At 38.6% G+C, this 17,332-nt stretch overlaps 1 protein-coding gene across 3 annotated transcripts in view; it reads right to left on the bottom strand.

Annotated features, from left to right (window-relative positions):
* The window catches only part of HSPA4L (heat shock 70kDa protein 4-like), a 60,194-nt gene extending 44,136 nt beyond the window's left edge, over positions 1–16,058 (bottom strand). Inside the window, exons 1-4 of one of the 3 annotated variants that reach the window (XM_011935596.1) lie at positions 15,825–16,058; positions 15,227–15,424; positions 3,966–4,023; positions 2,221–2,361 (exon numbers count right to left, since the gene is read on the bottom strand). In XM_011935596.1, coding sequence (XP_011790986.1) covers positions 2,221–2,361; positions 3,966–4,023; positions 15,227–15,333 — 306 coding nt within the window. In that variant the 5' untranslated portion in view covers positions 15,334–15,424; positions 15,825–16,058. Of the gene's footprint in view, positions 1–2,220; positions 2,362–3,965; positions 4,024–14,153; positions 14,312–15,226 lie in introns of those variants that run through there. The other 2 variants (XM_011935594.1, XM_011935597.1) reach the window with 2 other exon arrangements.
* Between the last annotated feature and the right edge of the window lie 1,274 nt (positions 16,059–17,332).

The raw sequence follows: 17,332 nt of genomic DNA, 5'->3' as shown, positions 1-17,332 counted from the left end.
CCCCTTAACAGCAGGAAGTAGCCGGACAGACCACGGCGCCCCTTTATCACTATTATCAATAAAAGGTTGGACTGTTTGGACGAACGGAGGCAAGATGGTGCACTTCTGGGTTCTTCTTCACCACCAGCTCTTCCCGCGCGCGCGAAATTGCAGCCGGCGCCCGGGAGGGTGCAGACCAACTGGGTATGCGCCAGGTGACCTCAATCCGAAGAGACCAAGATTTACCTGGTCGCACCTGCGGAACGCCCCCTGACACGTCCGTGCCCCGCCTATTGCCCTCCCACTCCTAGAAAAGCCGCTCTCCGCCAGTGAGCCATGCGGCCTTCTCACAGCCCCACTCCTGTCGGGATGTCAGGACTGTGGGAACTCCATCCGAGAGCCCCACCGGGGGACTCTGCCGGCCTCCTTTGCCGGAGGCCGACAGACTTCTCCCTACCCACCTTCTTTCCCTGAAGCTAGGTGACCAAAAATAAACTTGCAGGTTTTGCTCCTACACTTGCCTACCCGCTGGTTCTTTTGTGTCCGCTCGGCTCGTCTTAGAAAAACAAATCAGTTAGATGAAATCAATTTAAATAAATGTATAAAAAACAAATGTATAACATGCTTGAGGAGTTGAACATTGATTTTCTTAAGTCTTCAAAAGGTGATGTTTCAAAACTTTTTCTACTACCTTACAGGCACTTACTGTGAATGTATAAAATAATATCACTCAAAACTTTGGTTCTGCCTTTCTTTAAAAACATTATTGTGTTTTTCTCAGCCTATTCTCAAAGCCTGATCATTAGTTTTCACTTTTATAAGTTAAACTACTTGTAAAATTAAGTAGTTCAAATTTTAAACTGGAGTAGAATAAAACTGCTCTAGGTACCTATTAACCAGAGCTTACCCTATATAAAAGATACTTGAATATTATTTTATCTCAGTTGTTACTATCATAACCCATCCAGCTTCTCAGTTTAGTAACCTGAAAATTTCACCTGAACTATGGCTTCACAATTTGTTCCGTCTTCAACTTCTCATGGTGTCTTCCTCAACAATTTTAACAGCCTCCTGTATCCTTACTAAGATTCATCATCCACCTTTTAGTCAGAATGCTCTTCTAAAAATGGAACTGTGTACATATCCGTAACACATACATCAAGTCTAAAATTACTTACTAAAAATAAGAGATAATTTGCACAGCAATAAGTTTATCCTTCTGAAGTGTACAATTCAGTATCTTCACAAAGCTGTGCGCTGATCACCATTATCTAATTGCAGAACATTTTCATCACCCAAAAAGAAACCCATTAGCAGTCACTCTCTATTTTTCCTTCCCCTTAACCCTTAGCAACCACTAATCTGACTTTGTTTCTATGAATTTGTCCTACTCTGAACATTCTATATAAAAGGAATCATACAGTGTGTGGCCTTTTGTATCTGGCTTCTTTCATCACTTGGCATGTTTTCAAAGTTCATACATGTTGTAGCACATATCAGTACTCCATTCCTTTTTATGGGCAAATAATATTCCATGTGTTAAGATATACCACATTTTGTATATCTACTCATCAGTTGATAGAAACTTGTATCGTTTCCACTTTTTGGCTATTATGAACAAAGCTTTTATGAACATTCATGTACAAGTTTTTGTGTGCACATATGTTTCAATTCCCTTGGGTATAAGCCCAGGAGTGGAATTTCTGGGCCATATAGTAGTTCCATGTGTCATGAGGCTAGTTTTTGAAAAAAATCAGCACAAACATATTTTGGTTAACTAATGTACAACTATCTCAAAATATAAAATTAAAAATTCAGAATTCAAGTCTTACTTGGAAGACAAATATGCTTTAACATTTATAGTATAAGATTCTTCTAAATTAGAACTCATTAAACTCATTATAGCAATTAACATAACTTTTGAGTCCATTCTTCTGAATTAACAAACTTTTTGGGTCTATTCTTTTGAATCCTATATACCTTTATTTTTATCCCCTAAAAACTATTCTCTTGAGTCTCAATAACCATTTTTTTCCTTGACAATAACAGTGTGATTTGAATGAAAAAATTATCTAAATTAGATCTCCTGGCATTCACTAAAATTATTACAAAAACTATTACCTCTTGGGTGTGTATGTACTGTATCTAGAGGAAAAAGGTCAAACTACAAATAGCAATATTATCATATTGGGTTTCCTTAATTTGAAGATATGTTTGTAACCCTGGGAATATAAAGCTCACCTTAACTCCTGCACTTCCATTAGGCATCTTCTGCAGTTCATAGGGAAGCCTGATCCTTTCAGTCTGCACAATGGGATCATCAAATGATCGCCCGTGAAGCTTTTTGAAGCCATGAATCGTATTTCTTACATTCGTGACTATCTGTTGGCAGTAAACATTTGTATTTATCAGTTACTTAATAAATGCAAAATAAAATTCTATCCTAATACTTGACAACCACCAAGTTCCTTTATCCTACACATCTAAGTTTAGGATTACACATAATCATTCATTTTTCTGGTTTCCAACTGATGGTAAAGTCATACAATGAGAATGTACACATTTTAACACCTACCTCCCAAATTCTCCACCTATCCTGGGAATGTTAGATTCAAAATTAATGTCTTCAGAAGAGAAAGAACAAACCTTTAAAACATTTCAAATAACAAATATCTACAACTCATCTTTTTGGTGTTCCTCAACGCTTTTGCTCTAGTGAATCAGTATGAGCTGAGCATCCCAAATCCAAAAATCTGAAATATAATACTTCACTGAGCATTTCCATTGCGCATCATGTTGTCACTTAGAAAGTTTCAGATTTTGGAGCATTTTGGACTTCAGGATTTGGGATGGTCAACCTGTATCATGCAAACATTCCAAAATCTGAAAAAATACAAAATCTGTATACTTCTGGTCCCAAGCATTTCTTATAAGGGATATGCAACCTGTATCTTTGACTATTTCTTTCCACTTCCATTTCTGTGTTTTAATTTAAACTGGTTTATTATTGTCTAGTTTTTCTTTTTCTCTCCATATCTAATTCTTTGTGAAAATCTTCATGTGCTAGTATGTTGCTTCCATTGCTATGGATTGCTCCTAGGCTAGTAAATTAAAATCCCTTCCATGTAGCATAGTGCTAAGTGAAAGTGTCTTAAATTGTAAATGGCTTGCATTTTTGCAAAGCAATTTTTTCTTTAACTAGAATATGCAGTTCAAATTACAGAATATTACTGAGATCCAGTTGCTATAATCCTAGTGACCTTTAAAGCCAAATAGACCTTGATTTTCAATTATGAGATGAAAACTATAGGGATGCTGAATTACTATGTTGTTCTCTTTAGCTCCTTAGGAGAAATGACTTTAAAGGTTGCTTTTAGAGACTCCGATTATCTGTGACACACTTAGAAGGTCAGCCAGAATGTGAGATATAAGACCCAGATATATATAAAATGCAAGAAGTAATTGTTAAGGGCTTTTGGTTCAGGGAAGTAATGAAAGTCAAAGGAAAATCGATCTATAATATGGAATGTTAAAAGTCAACGTTCTAATCGTAAGGATTACAAAAGCCTAAAAATATAAATACTTCAACAAATTCTAGGTAAATTAGTGGTACCACATTGAGTTACTCTGGAAATTAGTTCTTTCATTTTTCCCACCTTATTTTACAAAGATGTTACTTACCTGTCATTCAAATGTATGTTCTAGACAGAATATCCCTCATTATTCCCTGGATGGTCACCTTCGACACCATTCAGGGAAAAACTGATGTCACATAGTAGCACACCCTAACTTCACAACTAAAAAATATTTAAAAAAAATAAAATTCAAGAAATATTTTACAACCCAAAGCAAATTATATCTAAAAACAAAGTACCTGTTCTATTTTCCTCACTGTCTTATTCACTCTTAACATAACTTACGGAACTTAGTTACCAATGTTCAGTTAATTCTTCCTGTAAGTCAAAACATCCACATTAACAATTTACCTGGCTCTTCGCTGCATTTCCAATGGCTCGAGTTCTTGATCCCAATGATATACAGGCCCTAAACCAGAAAAACAAAGTTTGTTCCATGGTACTTTTCTATTATTGTGCTATTATTTTGCTTCTCCTTACACAAAAATAAATTTAAAAGGAGAAATATAACGATATATTATTTTTAAAATAGGTTATGCAAATCAAAAATTTATTTTAAAGCTTCCCTATATAATAAAATGGTGGTCAGAATAAATGTTACAATTAAAAAAAAAATGTCCTAATAGCTGGCAATACAATGTTGATCTCCAAAACTGTTTTTCAAATTATATTGATCTATGACCCCTTAGAAGAAAACTCAACCATGTTGACCAATGGATTTTTAGGGAAGGTAAACAGTTAAAAAGGCCAAATCCTGGCTTTGCCACTTAACCTTGTGGAAATTATATAACCACTGGGTGCTTCAGCTTCTCGTCTAGAAGATAGTGATAATATCTGCTCATATGATTATATGAGAATTAAGAGAATGGAAATAGGTAAATTCTTTGAACAATAATTGGCACATAGTAAACATTATGTAAAGTATTGTATTTTAACAACCACATTTAAATGTAATAGCATAGAATAATAACAGAGCAAGCACAGAATAACATCTTCATCAAAATACCCTTTCATGTTATGATTCAAGAAAATGTTTCCATGATTTCAGTTATAACTACAAGAAACTACATTGAATCAACAAACATTTATAGGCACTCCGTGTATACAAGTCACAATACCTGTCTTGGAGAATACATAGTCTATTGAAAAAAAATCAATAGAATATATAGAATTAAGAATAATACTAGCAAAGAAGAGAATAATCACTTCTACACAACAGAGGTGACTTCTTGAATTAAGACTTGAAAGGAGAGAAAAATTTAATACCTATTTGTCTTGCAGAAAAAGACAATCCTGATATATAGGTATCATTCTCCATGTAGTAGTCTCCATGTAGTAGTCAAAGTGATCCACTTAAAAACTAAGATCACGAAACGCTGCTGTTCTCTGATCGTGAAATAATCCTCCAGTGGTGTCCTATCTCATGAAGTAAAAGCTTGGGTCCCCCTAACAGCCAATAAAGCCTTTCATGGTCTGGTCCTTGGCTGCTCTACCCTGCAAATTCAATCTAGGAGGCATACTGATCTCCTTGCTATTTCTAGAATACGCCAAGCACCCTTTTGCCTCAGGGCCTTTGTAAATGCTGTTCTCTCTTTCTAAAGTGTTCAGAAAATACATCCATAAGGCCTGTGCTTTCACTCCTTTCAGGTCTCTGCTCAAATGTCAGCTTATCGGAAACACCTATCCTCACCATCCTATATAAACAACATTCCTACTCCTCCCCAACACATACCTCACACTGTTTACCCAATTTTATTTTTCTCCATAGTATGTATTACCATCTCATACAATTCATTTAGTGACTGTATCTCAGTACCAGAAGCCAGAACGTGAACTCCATGAAGGCGAGGTAACAGGTATCCACTGCCTTGATCTGCACTATCTAATATGGTAGCCACAAGTCATGTGGTGCTAGTACAATTTAAATTAACTAGAATATTCAGTTTCTCAGGACTAGTCACATTTCAGGTGCTCAACAGCCACTTGTAGGTAGCAGATATACAGAGAACTGAATATACGCAGAACAAATATACAACAGAAAGTTCTACTGGATAGCACTAGCCTAGATCTTCTAGCCTAGATCTTTTTCTAGGACATAATAAAACTACTTAATGAATGGAATAATGGTTCCTAAGGTAATGCTTATTTGAGGACTAGAAGAATATAATTTGGACTCGGCCAGGGAGAAAACAAAAAGAATACAACTTGGCTAGTTTCATAGGACAATTTGATAAGATAGTATCAAGGTCAGATTATATAGGGTCTCAGGTGCCAGATCATAATCTTAAAATTTATTCAGTTAATGAAGATTAAATTTCAATGAGGATTCATTAAACATTTCTGAATTATGGAGAGGACCCTACCTACTGATATATAATACAAACTGGAGAGGCAATATTCCAGAGTAGTACTTTCCAAGGGCTGAACAACATATTGTTCTGCTGGGGACTACTGGATTTTCAGGGAAAGCTAACAGTTAAAAAGTTAATTTAGTCAATTTAACACATTTGTTAATAGTTACTATATGCCTGGCACACTGTTAGTTGCTAGGGATATAATAATGAAAGAAAATACGGTTTTGGCTCTCTTGGATCTCACAGCGCTATAGACTCATACAAAAGAAAGTAAACCAGGTGCTATAACAGAAGGTGACCATGGTGCTATGAAAGTTTGTAACAGCAAGAATTAACCTAGAGGAGGAGAGTCAGGAAGGCTTACTCAAGGAAATAAGATTTCAAGGAAGAGTAAATGATGTGGGATAAAAGTGGTAGAGAGTTTGTTGGAGATCATATTGACCATAGTGTTAACTGATGAGAGGAGAGTAAAAAGTTACCAGTAATCTATATCAGGATGGTGACAGCTGGGACACAAGAAGAAAAAAGAGATATTTAGGAGGAAACTTAAAGGACTTGGTGACAGACTAGATCTTCACCATCCCATATGGTAGCCACTAGCCACCAGCCATATGTGGTTATTATGCACATGAAATGTGGCTAGTCTGAATTGAGATGTGCTTATACAAAGTGTAAAATAAACTCTAGACCATGGGTGTCCAACCGTTTGAATGCAGGGACTTTTTTGTCTGTGGTGGCAGATATCACAAAAATGATGCATGGACCTTTTTTCTAGCTCATCAGCTATCTTCGGTGTTAGTGTACTTTATATGTGGCCCAAGACAATTCTTCTTCTTCCAGTGGGGCTCAGGGAAGCCAAATGGTTGGACATCTGTGCTCTAGATTCTAAAAATTTAATACTAAAAAAGTAAAATATCTCAATTTAAAAATATTGATTATATATTGAGATAAAATTTTGGATATACTGAATTAAATAAAATATATTAAAATTAATCTCACTTGCTTCATTTTGCCTTTTTAATGTAACTATTGGAATTTTTTTTTTGGAGACAGGGTCTTGCTCTGTCACTCAGGCTGGAGTGCAGTGGCACAATCATGGTCACTGTGGCCTTGACCTGCAGGGCTCAAGTGATCCTCCTATCTTAGCCTTCTGAGCAGCTGGGACTACTCAGCTATTTTTTAAAAAAATTTTAAAAATTTTTTGTAGACACCTATCTCTACAATGTTGCCCAGGCTAGTCTCCTAGGCTCAAGTGATCCACCTGCCTTGGCCTCCCAAAAGTGCTGGGATTACAGGTGTGAGCCACTGTACCTGGCTCCATTAAAACATTTAAAATTACCTGTGTAGCTCATATGCTTTTAATGGGCAGTGTTGGACTAGAGAGTAGGAAAAGGCAAGTGACAAGAATAATGTCTAGGTTTCTAGTTGCACTCAATGAGACAGAAAATTTTCTAAGAAAGATAGGTTTGGGGACAGGACAGTCACAAACTCTATTTTGAACACGGTAGGCTTCAGGTAGCTTTGAGGCATCCAAGCAAATACATACTTAGAACTGAAATGTTAAAAGTGATGATCAGATTAAAGAGGAAATGGAAGTTACTGGTCTTTAGTTGTGATTTGGTGAAAAACAGGAAAATAAGGGAACAGCAGGAATCAGTGGCTTAGATGACATCTTCACATATCTTATAAATAACTCCTTGATTCAACATATTCTCTGCCAGAGTAAAAACTTACATATCCAATATGGTAATGTGTAGATGTTGGCATTCCACCCTAAAACTCACCTATTAGAGAAAATATAGGTTTGCCATTTCTCAGTCTACCTTATAGCCCATCTTGTTCCCAACTCCATTATTTGGACACACTTCCAAATACTTCTAATTTTTCAATAGTAGGCTACCATCACTTGACTACACTGAACATTTTATTTGTAGGTTGATTCTCAAGAGTTTAATTTTTGTTAGAACAGTAGAGCTAAATAAGATTCAGATTCAACTACCATTAAGCGCTGGTTCCTTGAAATATGTTTCATACATGCATTACTTCACGAAGAAAGCTGAACAGTTACCAGTATCAGATATTCTCTGAAGTTAAAAGCAGACAATTTTTAAAGTTAAAAAATCTGTCATTTAACCAGGTTTGGAAATGCCCAGTTTCAAATACATAGAAAACCCATTTCATAAAGGCACCCTTCAAACTCCTTCAATTTTCTTTCAAATACATTCCAGGATGTTACAATCATTAAATAAAAAATATCTGCCAAGTACTTTCAGAAAAACTCAAATAAATTAAATACCTATTTGCTCTCAGAACTTTTACATTAGTAATAGCAAGGGAAATAGACACATTATAACACATATTAGGCTGATGTAAGAGTTTTCACAGAAAAAGATACAGTTTATCCAAGTGTATACAGCATAATCTATATTTACTTTGTATTGATTATTTCAACTACTATTTAGAAATGTCATTTTATGGCTAAAATAAAGGGAGGGTTTTCAATGCAGTTCAAATCTATAATATCCAATCTGCTTTTGCTATTGTGTGGTAATCTCAGATTATCAGAAAGTACCACAAAATTCTAAACAATGAAGATTTCTAAATATCCTATGTTCCTTTTAGCAATAGAGGGGCATAAAAATCAGAGGACAAGATGTTACTTTAAGAAAGCTGTATCTGTATTTTCTCCTTAAAATTTAGGATTTTCTTCCTCTCTCAAAAAGTTTATTTTTATAAGACCAAGCATGATTAGGTTGGAGAAAATACATACTACCAGAAGAGATTTGTTGCCTAAGAGCTCAGCGCTAAGTTTGTTTGCTCCTTATTATTCTCCATTAAGATTCACTACTCACTCTCTAAGCTTTAAAAACAGCCCTTTTCTTTTCCTTGCCAGTTGTATAAAATCACAATTACTCTTCACCCTCTGCTATTAGTGTAATCCATAGGTTTAAATCACAGGCTGAGCAAATAGTTTCAACTATGCTTGCCAAGATGTCTACAGGGCAGGATTTCTCTACCTTGGCACTACTGACATCTTGGCCCAGGTAATTCTTTGTTGGGTCACTGGGGCTGTACTGTGTGCACTGTAGGATATTAGGAGTATTCCTTGCCTCCAACCACTAGATGCCAGCAGTACCTCCTCTTTCGACCTCAGTTGTGACATACCCCAAAATATCTCATTCTGTCAGTTATCCCTTCAGAGGCAAAATCACCTCCAGTTGAGAACCTCTGCCCTAGAACATTTCCAAAATGGTGCTCTATGAAACATAGTTCCTCAGACGTTCAAGTAAGCTTGGGAAAAACATCCCTTTCTTGGAGAATTTCAATGCTTATGAACAAATTAAGGGAACTACAAAATTCTACAGCAAAGAAAACATCTGGATATTGTTTCTCAAATTATTTGGAAAAAATGTTGCCCTAGAAGGAGGGAGGGGGAAGAATGCTCTCAAAAAAGCTCACTGTTGCAATTTGCTTTCTAGCTTGCTATTTAAAAATAAGACCCCTAGGCACATATGATTTAGTAATAACAAAGCTTTCAGCTTTTCATTATGGACAAAGAATTAAACATTTAACAATATATAAACAATAATAATTTAAGAGTTTTCAAATGCTTAGTAAATGTAATGATAAATAAATCAGCTTGAAGCCATTAGGAGAAACCACACAAATATTTACATAGGTACACAATATTTTAAAAGCTGATTAGGTATACTAGCTACATTAAATTTGATACATTATTTAACTATTATTATATTAGATACATTATTTGAAAAACTCATATTACCTATAATTCACTTGGTTCAAACACAAATATCAATGCATAACAATGTTAAAATTCTTTTGGTTATAATTGCTTAGACCAGGAGTTTGAAAACTACCACAACCTGCAACCTATTTTTGTAAATAAAGTTTTATCACAACACAACTATACTCATTAATTTATAATGACCACATAACAAAAGACTGTCAGTGCTATGTTAAACCTTTTTTTTTTTTCAGTGCTTAAGGAAGTCAGTTCAATGTTAAACATTTAGAAATCACCTGGCTTTTCACTCTTCTCAGCAAATTTGATTTAAAAAAAGCAAAGGTATTAACTGAATTTTTGTATGTCACTAGCAAAATATTAACTTGAAATGCCCATAACAGTCAATATATCAATGGGATATTATACAGCTAGCAAAAAGAATGAGGTAAATTAAAGCCATAAGTTTGAGAAGATATCCACAATATTTTGAGGTGAAAAGAAAACGATTTACAAAATATTTAAAAAATATTTTTTAATGAAAGCAGAATGTAATGTAATTCTGCTTTTGTTAAAAAAAAATCCCAGTTACATACATATAATCACATACTCGTATAGCTAGAAACAAATCAAACTTTAGGAGGTGGTTGGGAAGGGATAAAGGGGGAGACTTACTTTGTGTAATTCTTCAGCATTTAAAATATTTTAAATAAAATATAAGCTCAAATAGTAAAACATATAAAACCAACTCATGTAGTAAAAAGAATATTTAACAAAAAAAGGTAAAAGCCTCTTCTTCATCCCAAACTGCCAGCACCAGAAAATGCCCATCTATTATAGTTACAGTTAACCCCTGGAGTTAACATTTTCTATGTGCTGTTGTTTTTAATGTAACAAAGTGATTTCTATTTTCATGCATTTAAGAGGGGTCTCATTCATCTGAAACACAGCGTTTAAACAGCATTTTCCCATATTTCCAGATTATTCATACACTAGTAAAGAAATAGGAAAAAATAAGACAGAAAACCAGAGAACTGAATGTTGAAGAATCATACAGAATTTTGATGATAAAATATACCTAACAAAAATCTTCAGTTTCATTTAAAGAAAATCCATATTCCCTACTACAAAGTATTCATTACAGACCATAAATTAAAAGCACCTCCTTCATAATTCTATCTCTGAGAAGTATATATCCATTATTAATAGTAGTTTATTGTCTTCCACACTACTTTTTCTCCAAATGTTTACACTAACATTTGTTTTGTATGTATTTTTTATGAATTTTAAAAACAAAGTAAGAATTTTACATGTCCTTAACATGACTTAAAGAATTATTGGCTGGGCATGTTGGTTTACACCTATAATCCCAGCACTTTGGGAGGCCAAGATGGGAGGATGGCTTGAGGCCAGGAGTTCGCGACTAGCCTAGGAAATATGGCAAGACCTTATTTCTGTTGGAAAAAAAATAAAATTAGTGGGGCATGGTGGCATGCACCTGTACTCCCAGCTACTCAGGAAGCTGAGGTGGGAGGATCCTTTGAGCCCAGGATCTCAAGGCTGCAGTGAGCTATGACTGCACCACTGTACTCCAGCCTGGGCAACAGACCAAGACCCTGTGTCAAAAAAAATTTTAAGAATTATTAAAATAATGTTTTTTAAAAAGATAGTATTTCTTAGAAACTAGATAAAATTAGACTTTTACTGATAGTAGAGCAAAGATGCTTTCCTGTACAATAACTGCTCAACTAGGTATTTTGTTCCTTTCATCATTAACCTAGTTACACACATGCCACACTTACAACAACGGATACTGGAAAGACATTTGGGTTCTAGGGTCAGAGAGGCCTGAAACAGAGTCCAATTCACTGTTTTACTAATTCTTGGCCAAGTTATTTAACTTTGCTTTAGGCTTCTTATGGAAAAAAAGATAGCTAGTATGATCAAACTCATAGAATTGTGATACATATGACAATGCTTGCTTAGCACATAGCAATCTCTATTCCAATTTACCACATGCTTTAATTTGATACTTAATGACGATTCTTGGCATTGCTTTTTTCCCCTTGTGTGAAACTAATCACCTTGGTATATTTAAGCCTGGGATGGAAACTCTAATCCCCACATCCATACTTAAGTGAACAAAACAGACATGTACCAGACCTTTGAAAACGTGGACACTCAGGAATTCTACTTCTAGGAATTTACTTGAAGGATCAAAAATTTAGTTACAAAGATAGTTATTGCAACACTGTTTACAAAGTATTATAAACAACCTGAATGTCTAACAGGGTATGAATTAAATTACTGTGATTATACAGACACTACAACTGATAGTATAGAAATACGTATGTTTTACATAGAAAAAGGTTACTAAACATAGGCTGGGTGCAGTGGTTCACACCTGTAATCTCAGCACTTTGGGAGGCTGAGGCGGATGGATCACCTGAAGTCAGGAGTTTGACACCAGCCTGGACAACATGGTGAAACCCCGTCTCTACTAAAAATACAAAAATTAGCTGGGTGTGGTGTTGGGTGCCTGTAATTCCAGCTACTTGGGAGGCTGAGGCAGGAGAATCGCTTGAACCCAGGAGGCGGAAGTTGCAGTAAGCTGAAAATGCGCCACTGCACTCTAGCCTGGGCAACAAGAGCAAGACTACGTCTTACAAAAAAAAAAAAAAAAAGAAAGAAAAAAAGAAAAAGGTTACTAAACATAAAGTATATACTTCCCCTTCACTTTGAAAACACACAGAAAACCATCTGGAGGAATTACAATTTTTAATTTCATCTTTTAATGTGCCAGTATTTTTTATAATGAGCATATGTAATAATTTTTCAATAAGAAAATGTTCAGAAAAAGTATTTTGTCTCTTCAGTTTATGCATAATTTCTCTCTCCCTCTTCAACTTATGCAGGAGATGAGAGGCTAGTATAACCACTCCAACTTTACAGAAGGTGAATCTGAATAAATAGGTTAAATTAACTTGTCTTTTGTCCCTTAATTACAGGTCAAAACTTGGTTCTTTTTCATTAAACTGTCCTTCTTGGTTTATACAGGATCCTCTCAACTATAAGCAATCAAGTATGCTAATGAAAGAAATGTAAAAAAGTATGAATGCTGAAAACAACTAAATTGAACATTTCTTTCCTCTTCTCACAGGATCATTTTATAATGTATTCGCATCTTAGAAATATGTCACATTACCTTGATGTAAGCAATTGGAATATGAAAAACATTTGCAAAGGTAACATTTTATTTATGTGTGTTATTAAATACTGTGGTGTATTAGAAAAGTTAAAGGTTATCTAATAGTTACAATGCTTTTTGTATGATCGGTGTTGAATTGATGGATAAACGTCCTGAGGTCTGAAAGGGCTATGTTTTTCCTCAACAACTGGACCCACAAAGTAATACATAGTGTAAGAGCACTAGACTACCATGAAGGACTTTTGTTCAGAAACAATAATAAAAAAATACACTTTTGAAGTAAATGACAGTGCCCAGCCATGGAGAGAAGACTTGCTGATGCAAGTTAAGTGAGAAATATTCTTTCACTTTAAGAACTTTCTAGTTTAGATTAGGCTCATTAAATCTAGATATTACTATTGGCTTTCTAGCTCACAAATCGGAAATATCACATTACTTCTCAGCCACACAGAACCAGCCAATATGCCTAAATACAGTAACAAAGAGACTTTTAGAAGACTCTAGAAGCCCACTTTTTAAAGAACTCTCAAAGTCTGGCCGGCCAGGCTCTTTAAAGAATCACAGGTTCACTCACTACTAATGAGATTTCTCAGCCTGGAAATGTAGATCGATCTTTCTTATTGTTATGGTTTCTGATCTTTTAGGATATGGCTTTAAGGACTAAAAGAATGTCCACACTACCTCTCAGTTTTTTCTCTATAGACTGAGTCACTGAAGCCAAAGATTGCTCCCATTTTTAACCCCTACTCTGCTGAAGGTGGAGAGTGAAATTTCCGGTCCTTTTCTGGCGAAAGCCAGTATTTGTTGTGGCTTAATACAAAACCTTGCAAAGACGAATTCATCGACTTCACAGTTACTGTTTTGGTCTCCCATTGTGCATAAAAGCCAGAAAATGATGTAAAAAGTAGAAGAATTCAAACAGTATTGAGGATTACCTTATCTATGCCCATATATTGAAAATATAAACGTCCAAAACGTTTAAAATTTCAATAGAAGAAATGTGTACATCTAAGACAAAAGGTATAAAACCTTCCAAAATCTTCTTTGAAAGAAATCAAAGCACAGACTGCTTCAAGTGAGTTACTCTTCAATGATCTCTTTGCCATATTTTAAAGCTGTCTACAGAATAGTAAATGAGGTATTTGAAGACCATTTGGACACTGACCTTGTTTTAGTATAGCTTAGGTATTATATTTTGGATCATTCAGAACGGTCAAATTAAGATGCCACATTACCTTCCCGTAAAAAGTAATACAAGTTTCATACAGTTGATTTCCTCATAAAATTACCAGTAACAGCAGCCTATAAGCGGCAGCTAGTTTTTCATATTACAGAATTACTTCATTATATTCCTTGCCAACAAACTTCCCAGGCCAGAGAAACAACGGAACATGTGAAAACATGTTTCCATGACATAACACCGCTCCTAAGCCTTTCATCAAGCGTTCATAATAGAATCACTCCACAGTCATGTTTATACGGGACAGCTGCCCCCGACTCCGACAATTCACTTTGCAGAAACACGCTTTTGGTCCGACCCAACCCCGCCGCATTCCAGCAACTGACGTAGTTACCAATGCATGAGGCCAGTGACTCTCATCCCGAGGCTCTCCCTATCAATGCACCATTGACCTGGTCCTGGAAACCGGCTCCATTACCTCCAGTTCTCAAGGGCACTGGGTTTTGTAAAACCCCACAAGCTTCACTCCTCGCTCTTAAAAAAAAAAAAAAAAAAAAAAAAAAAGGCTTTCGGGGCCAGACGAACCTGCAATTCATCTCTGACGTGTGCAGCCGAAGCTGACTTTTTACTTTTCTGAGAAAAAGCTGTCACCCAGAGGGACGGGGAAAGGAAGGAGGGCAGGATGAAGAACTCTACTGAGCTAGTGCGGGGCTGCTTGCCCGCGGCTGATAATCCCACGCAAACCTCGTTAGAGGCAACCGGAGACCTTTCTCGATGTTCCGGACGCCAGGGGCTGTCCCACAGCAACCTCTTTCTCTCAAGCAAAAGAGGCGTTAGGGGATAGCGGCACGAGGAGGCAGGGGACGTGCGTGCGTGGCTACAGAAAAGAGAGCTGCGCAAACTAGTGCAGTCCCTCGTCCTTGAAGGAAAAGCAGCTTTGCGGGGCAAGGAAGTCCGACCGCCGGGTGGCGGTCTCTAGGGACTGCGGTTGACGGGCTGCACCTGTCATCTCGGGGTTCCGCACACATTAGGGGAAAATCCGAGGAAGCCAGCAGACAGGACAAACGCTAAGGGCGGGAGAGAAAAACGTTTCTTAGGGTCGAGGTGATGCTCAGCAGAGGCACTTACGGGGTACACCTGTCGCTGTACTCATTGGCGATGGTCTCGATGCCGCCACTCCTCGCGACAGCGATGTAGCAGTTGAGAAAGCCGAGGTCAATGCCAACCACAGACATCCCGCCGCGTGATGGTCGGGCTGCTGGTGATGAAGCCTTCGGTACGGGAACCGCGTCCTCTTCTGGGCTATTGCTGCTGGGATTGCGACTCCTACGAGAAGCAAACGAGAGGGGACCCCCAAGTCGCAAGGCAGAAAATCTAGGGCAGGGAGTCGGAAACCCGCGGAAGGAGCAGATGCCGTCCCCGCCGCAGCCTGCGTCGCCTCCCGCCGCCTGGGTCTCTCCCTACTGCGGTTCGGCCGCCTCCAACCGGCGGTTACTGGGACCTGCGCCTGCGCGGTCGGCCGCCCGGGAGGCGCGCGAGCCTCCGCTCCGCGCCCGAGCCCGCTACCGGCCCGGACTTCGGCCGCTTCCGTCAGCACTCGGGCAACGGCTGCCCAAGGAGCTGCGGGTTCGAGAAAGATCTGGAAAATGGAGGCTGCTGAGCCATCCGGGGGCGGGAGAAGCGGGAAGGCGGGGCGGGGAGGATCGGGGAAAGGCGGAGAGGAAGCAGAGTTGGTTCGCTCGCCCTCGCGCGGCAGCAGGACGTCGGGCTAGGTGAGAGGCAGGCGACCGGCCGGCTCCGGGCTTTGCAAACGTGTTTTGAGGCACATTTTTGGGTTGTTTTGGCAACTGGAGGCGTGCTTGTCAGGGCGGCAGGATGCTGCCCTGGCTGACGGGCGCCGCCCCCTCACCCCCTGCTCTCAGAAGGGCTCGCCCGTAGGCCTCGCCTCCCCGAGGGGCCCGTGTGCCGGCCTGCGCACTCCGCTTGTGGCTCGAGGCCTGCCGCGCCCGGCTCTGTGAGCTGGCGCGCATTGTGCGGTGCCCGCTGCTCCGCTCTGCCCAGCCCCGGGGGAGCTGCTGATCTTGTGCGAGAGCGGGATGAGCACATTTTAGGCTTTTTTTCTTTTTTCCGCCGCAGGCTTTGAAATATCAAAAGTCAAACTTCTGTCAAGATATAAGATTACACTGACAACTTGCTCTCCACGTACCTTTCCTCACACCATTCTAAAAGATGCTGGCCCGCCGCTGACCCTTGTCTCTGGAAACCAGTTTTACAGGAAAGTGACCTTAAGTGTGCCACTTACACCAGCCAAGTCTGCTTTAGCCTCCAGCCACTGCCCTGTGGTCCTCAAAAAAGAGCCCAGTGTGGTCCAGCGCCCTCCCTCTTCATTTGATCGGCATGTGTTGCCTGTTTGTAATTAACCAAGTTTTATGTTACACTTACGAAATTTGGCTGCCCTGTTGCTTTTCGTTCACTTTTACATGTGTGTCCTGTTCCTTCTCTCCCAGTCCTTGGTCTGTTCCCCGTTCCTCCCCGTCCTCTTCATCTGGTCTCTGTTCCTTCTTATCCAGTTCCTTGTGTGTTTTCCTGTTCCATTTTGGTTGCCATCTTGAAAATAGGCGTGTTGTTTTTTGTTTGTTTTGTTTACCAGATTCTTTCGTATTCTGATTATCCCTAGCTGTCCACTTCTTTAAAGAACTCAGATTTTTTACTGTTAATAATGTTGCTACAGTAGCAGCAGCAGCAAGGATGGCTATAGTTCCTGCTGCTGTTAGAATGAACGTGAAATCCATTTTCAAGGGCAATACTGAGGCAACTGGATTGCACAGTATTGCTTGGGCTTTGGTCTCTACATTGAAGAAGTCAATCAGGCCTCTCTTCCCTTCATGAGCACTCAGGAGACGTGGAGCACCTGGGCGAAGCTGCGCTGTGAGACACCGCAGAACTGGGCGTCCCAGCGGGCAGCGCGTGAACAGAATAGGGATTGGGCGCTGCCCTGCGACTGAACCCTGGGCCCCAGTCCTACTGGGCGCCCGTGGCTTCCACCAGTTTTCACGCACCTCTTCTGACATCGCCGTTTCGGGGCCACTTCTGTCTAGATTTATTCCAGAAATATCCTGAAATGCTCCTAGTACAATTAATTTATCTAATTCCATTAGTTTATTCATGTTGTCTAAACAACTTGAGGGTGTAAGAATTTTTTTTTCCTATTAAAAATACCACTTAAAATATCAA

This window comes from Colobus angolensis, unplaced genomic scaffold (assembly GCF_000951035.1).
Source record: "Colobus angolensis palliatus isolate OR3802 unplaced genomic scaffold, Cang.pa_1.0 Scaffold145, whole genome shotgun sequence".
In the NCBI taxonomy this organism is placed as follows: Eukaryota; Metazoa; Chordata; class Mammalia; order Primates; family Cercopithecidae; genus Colobus; species Colobus angolensis.
The sequence above is the reverse complement of the archived record's forward strand: the minus strand, read 5'-3'. Positions and strand labels throughout refer to the sequence as shown.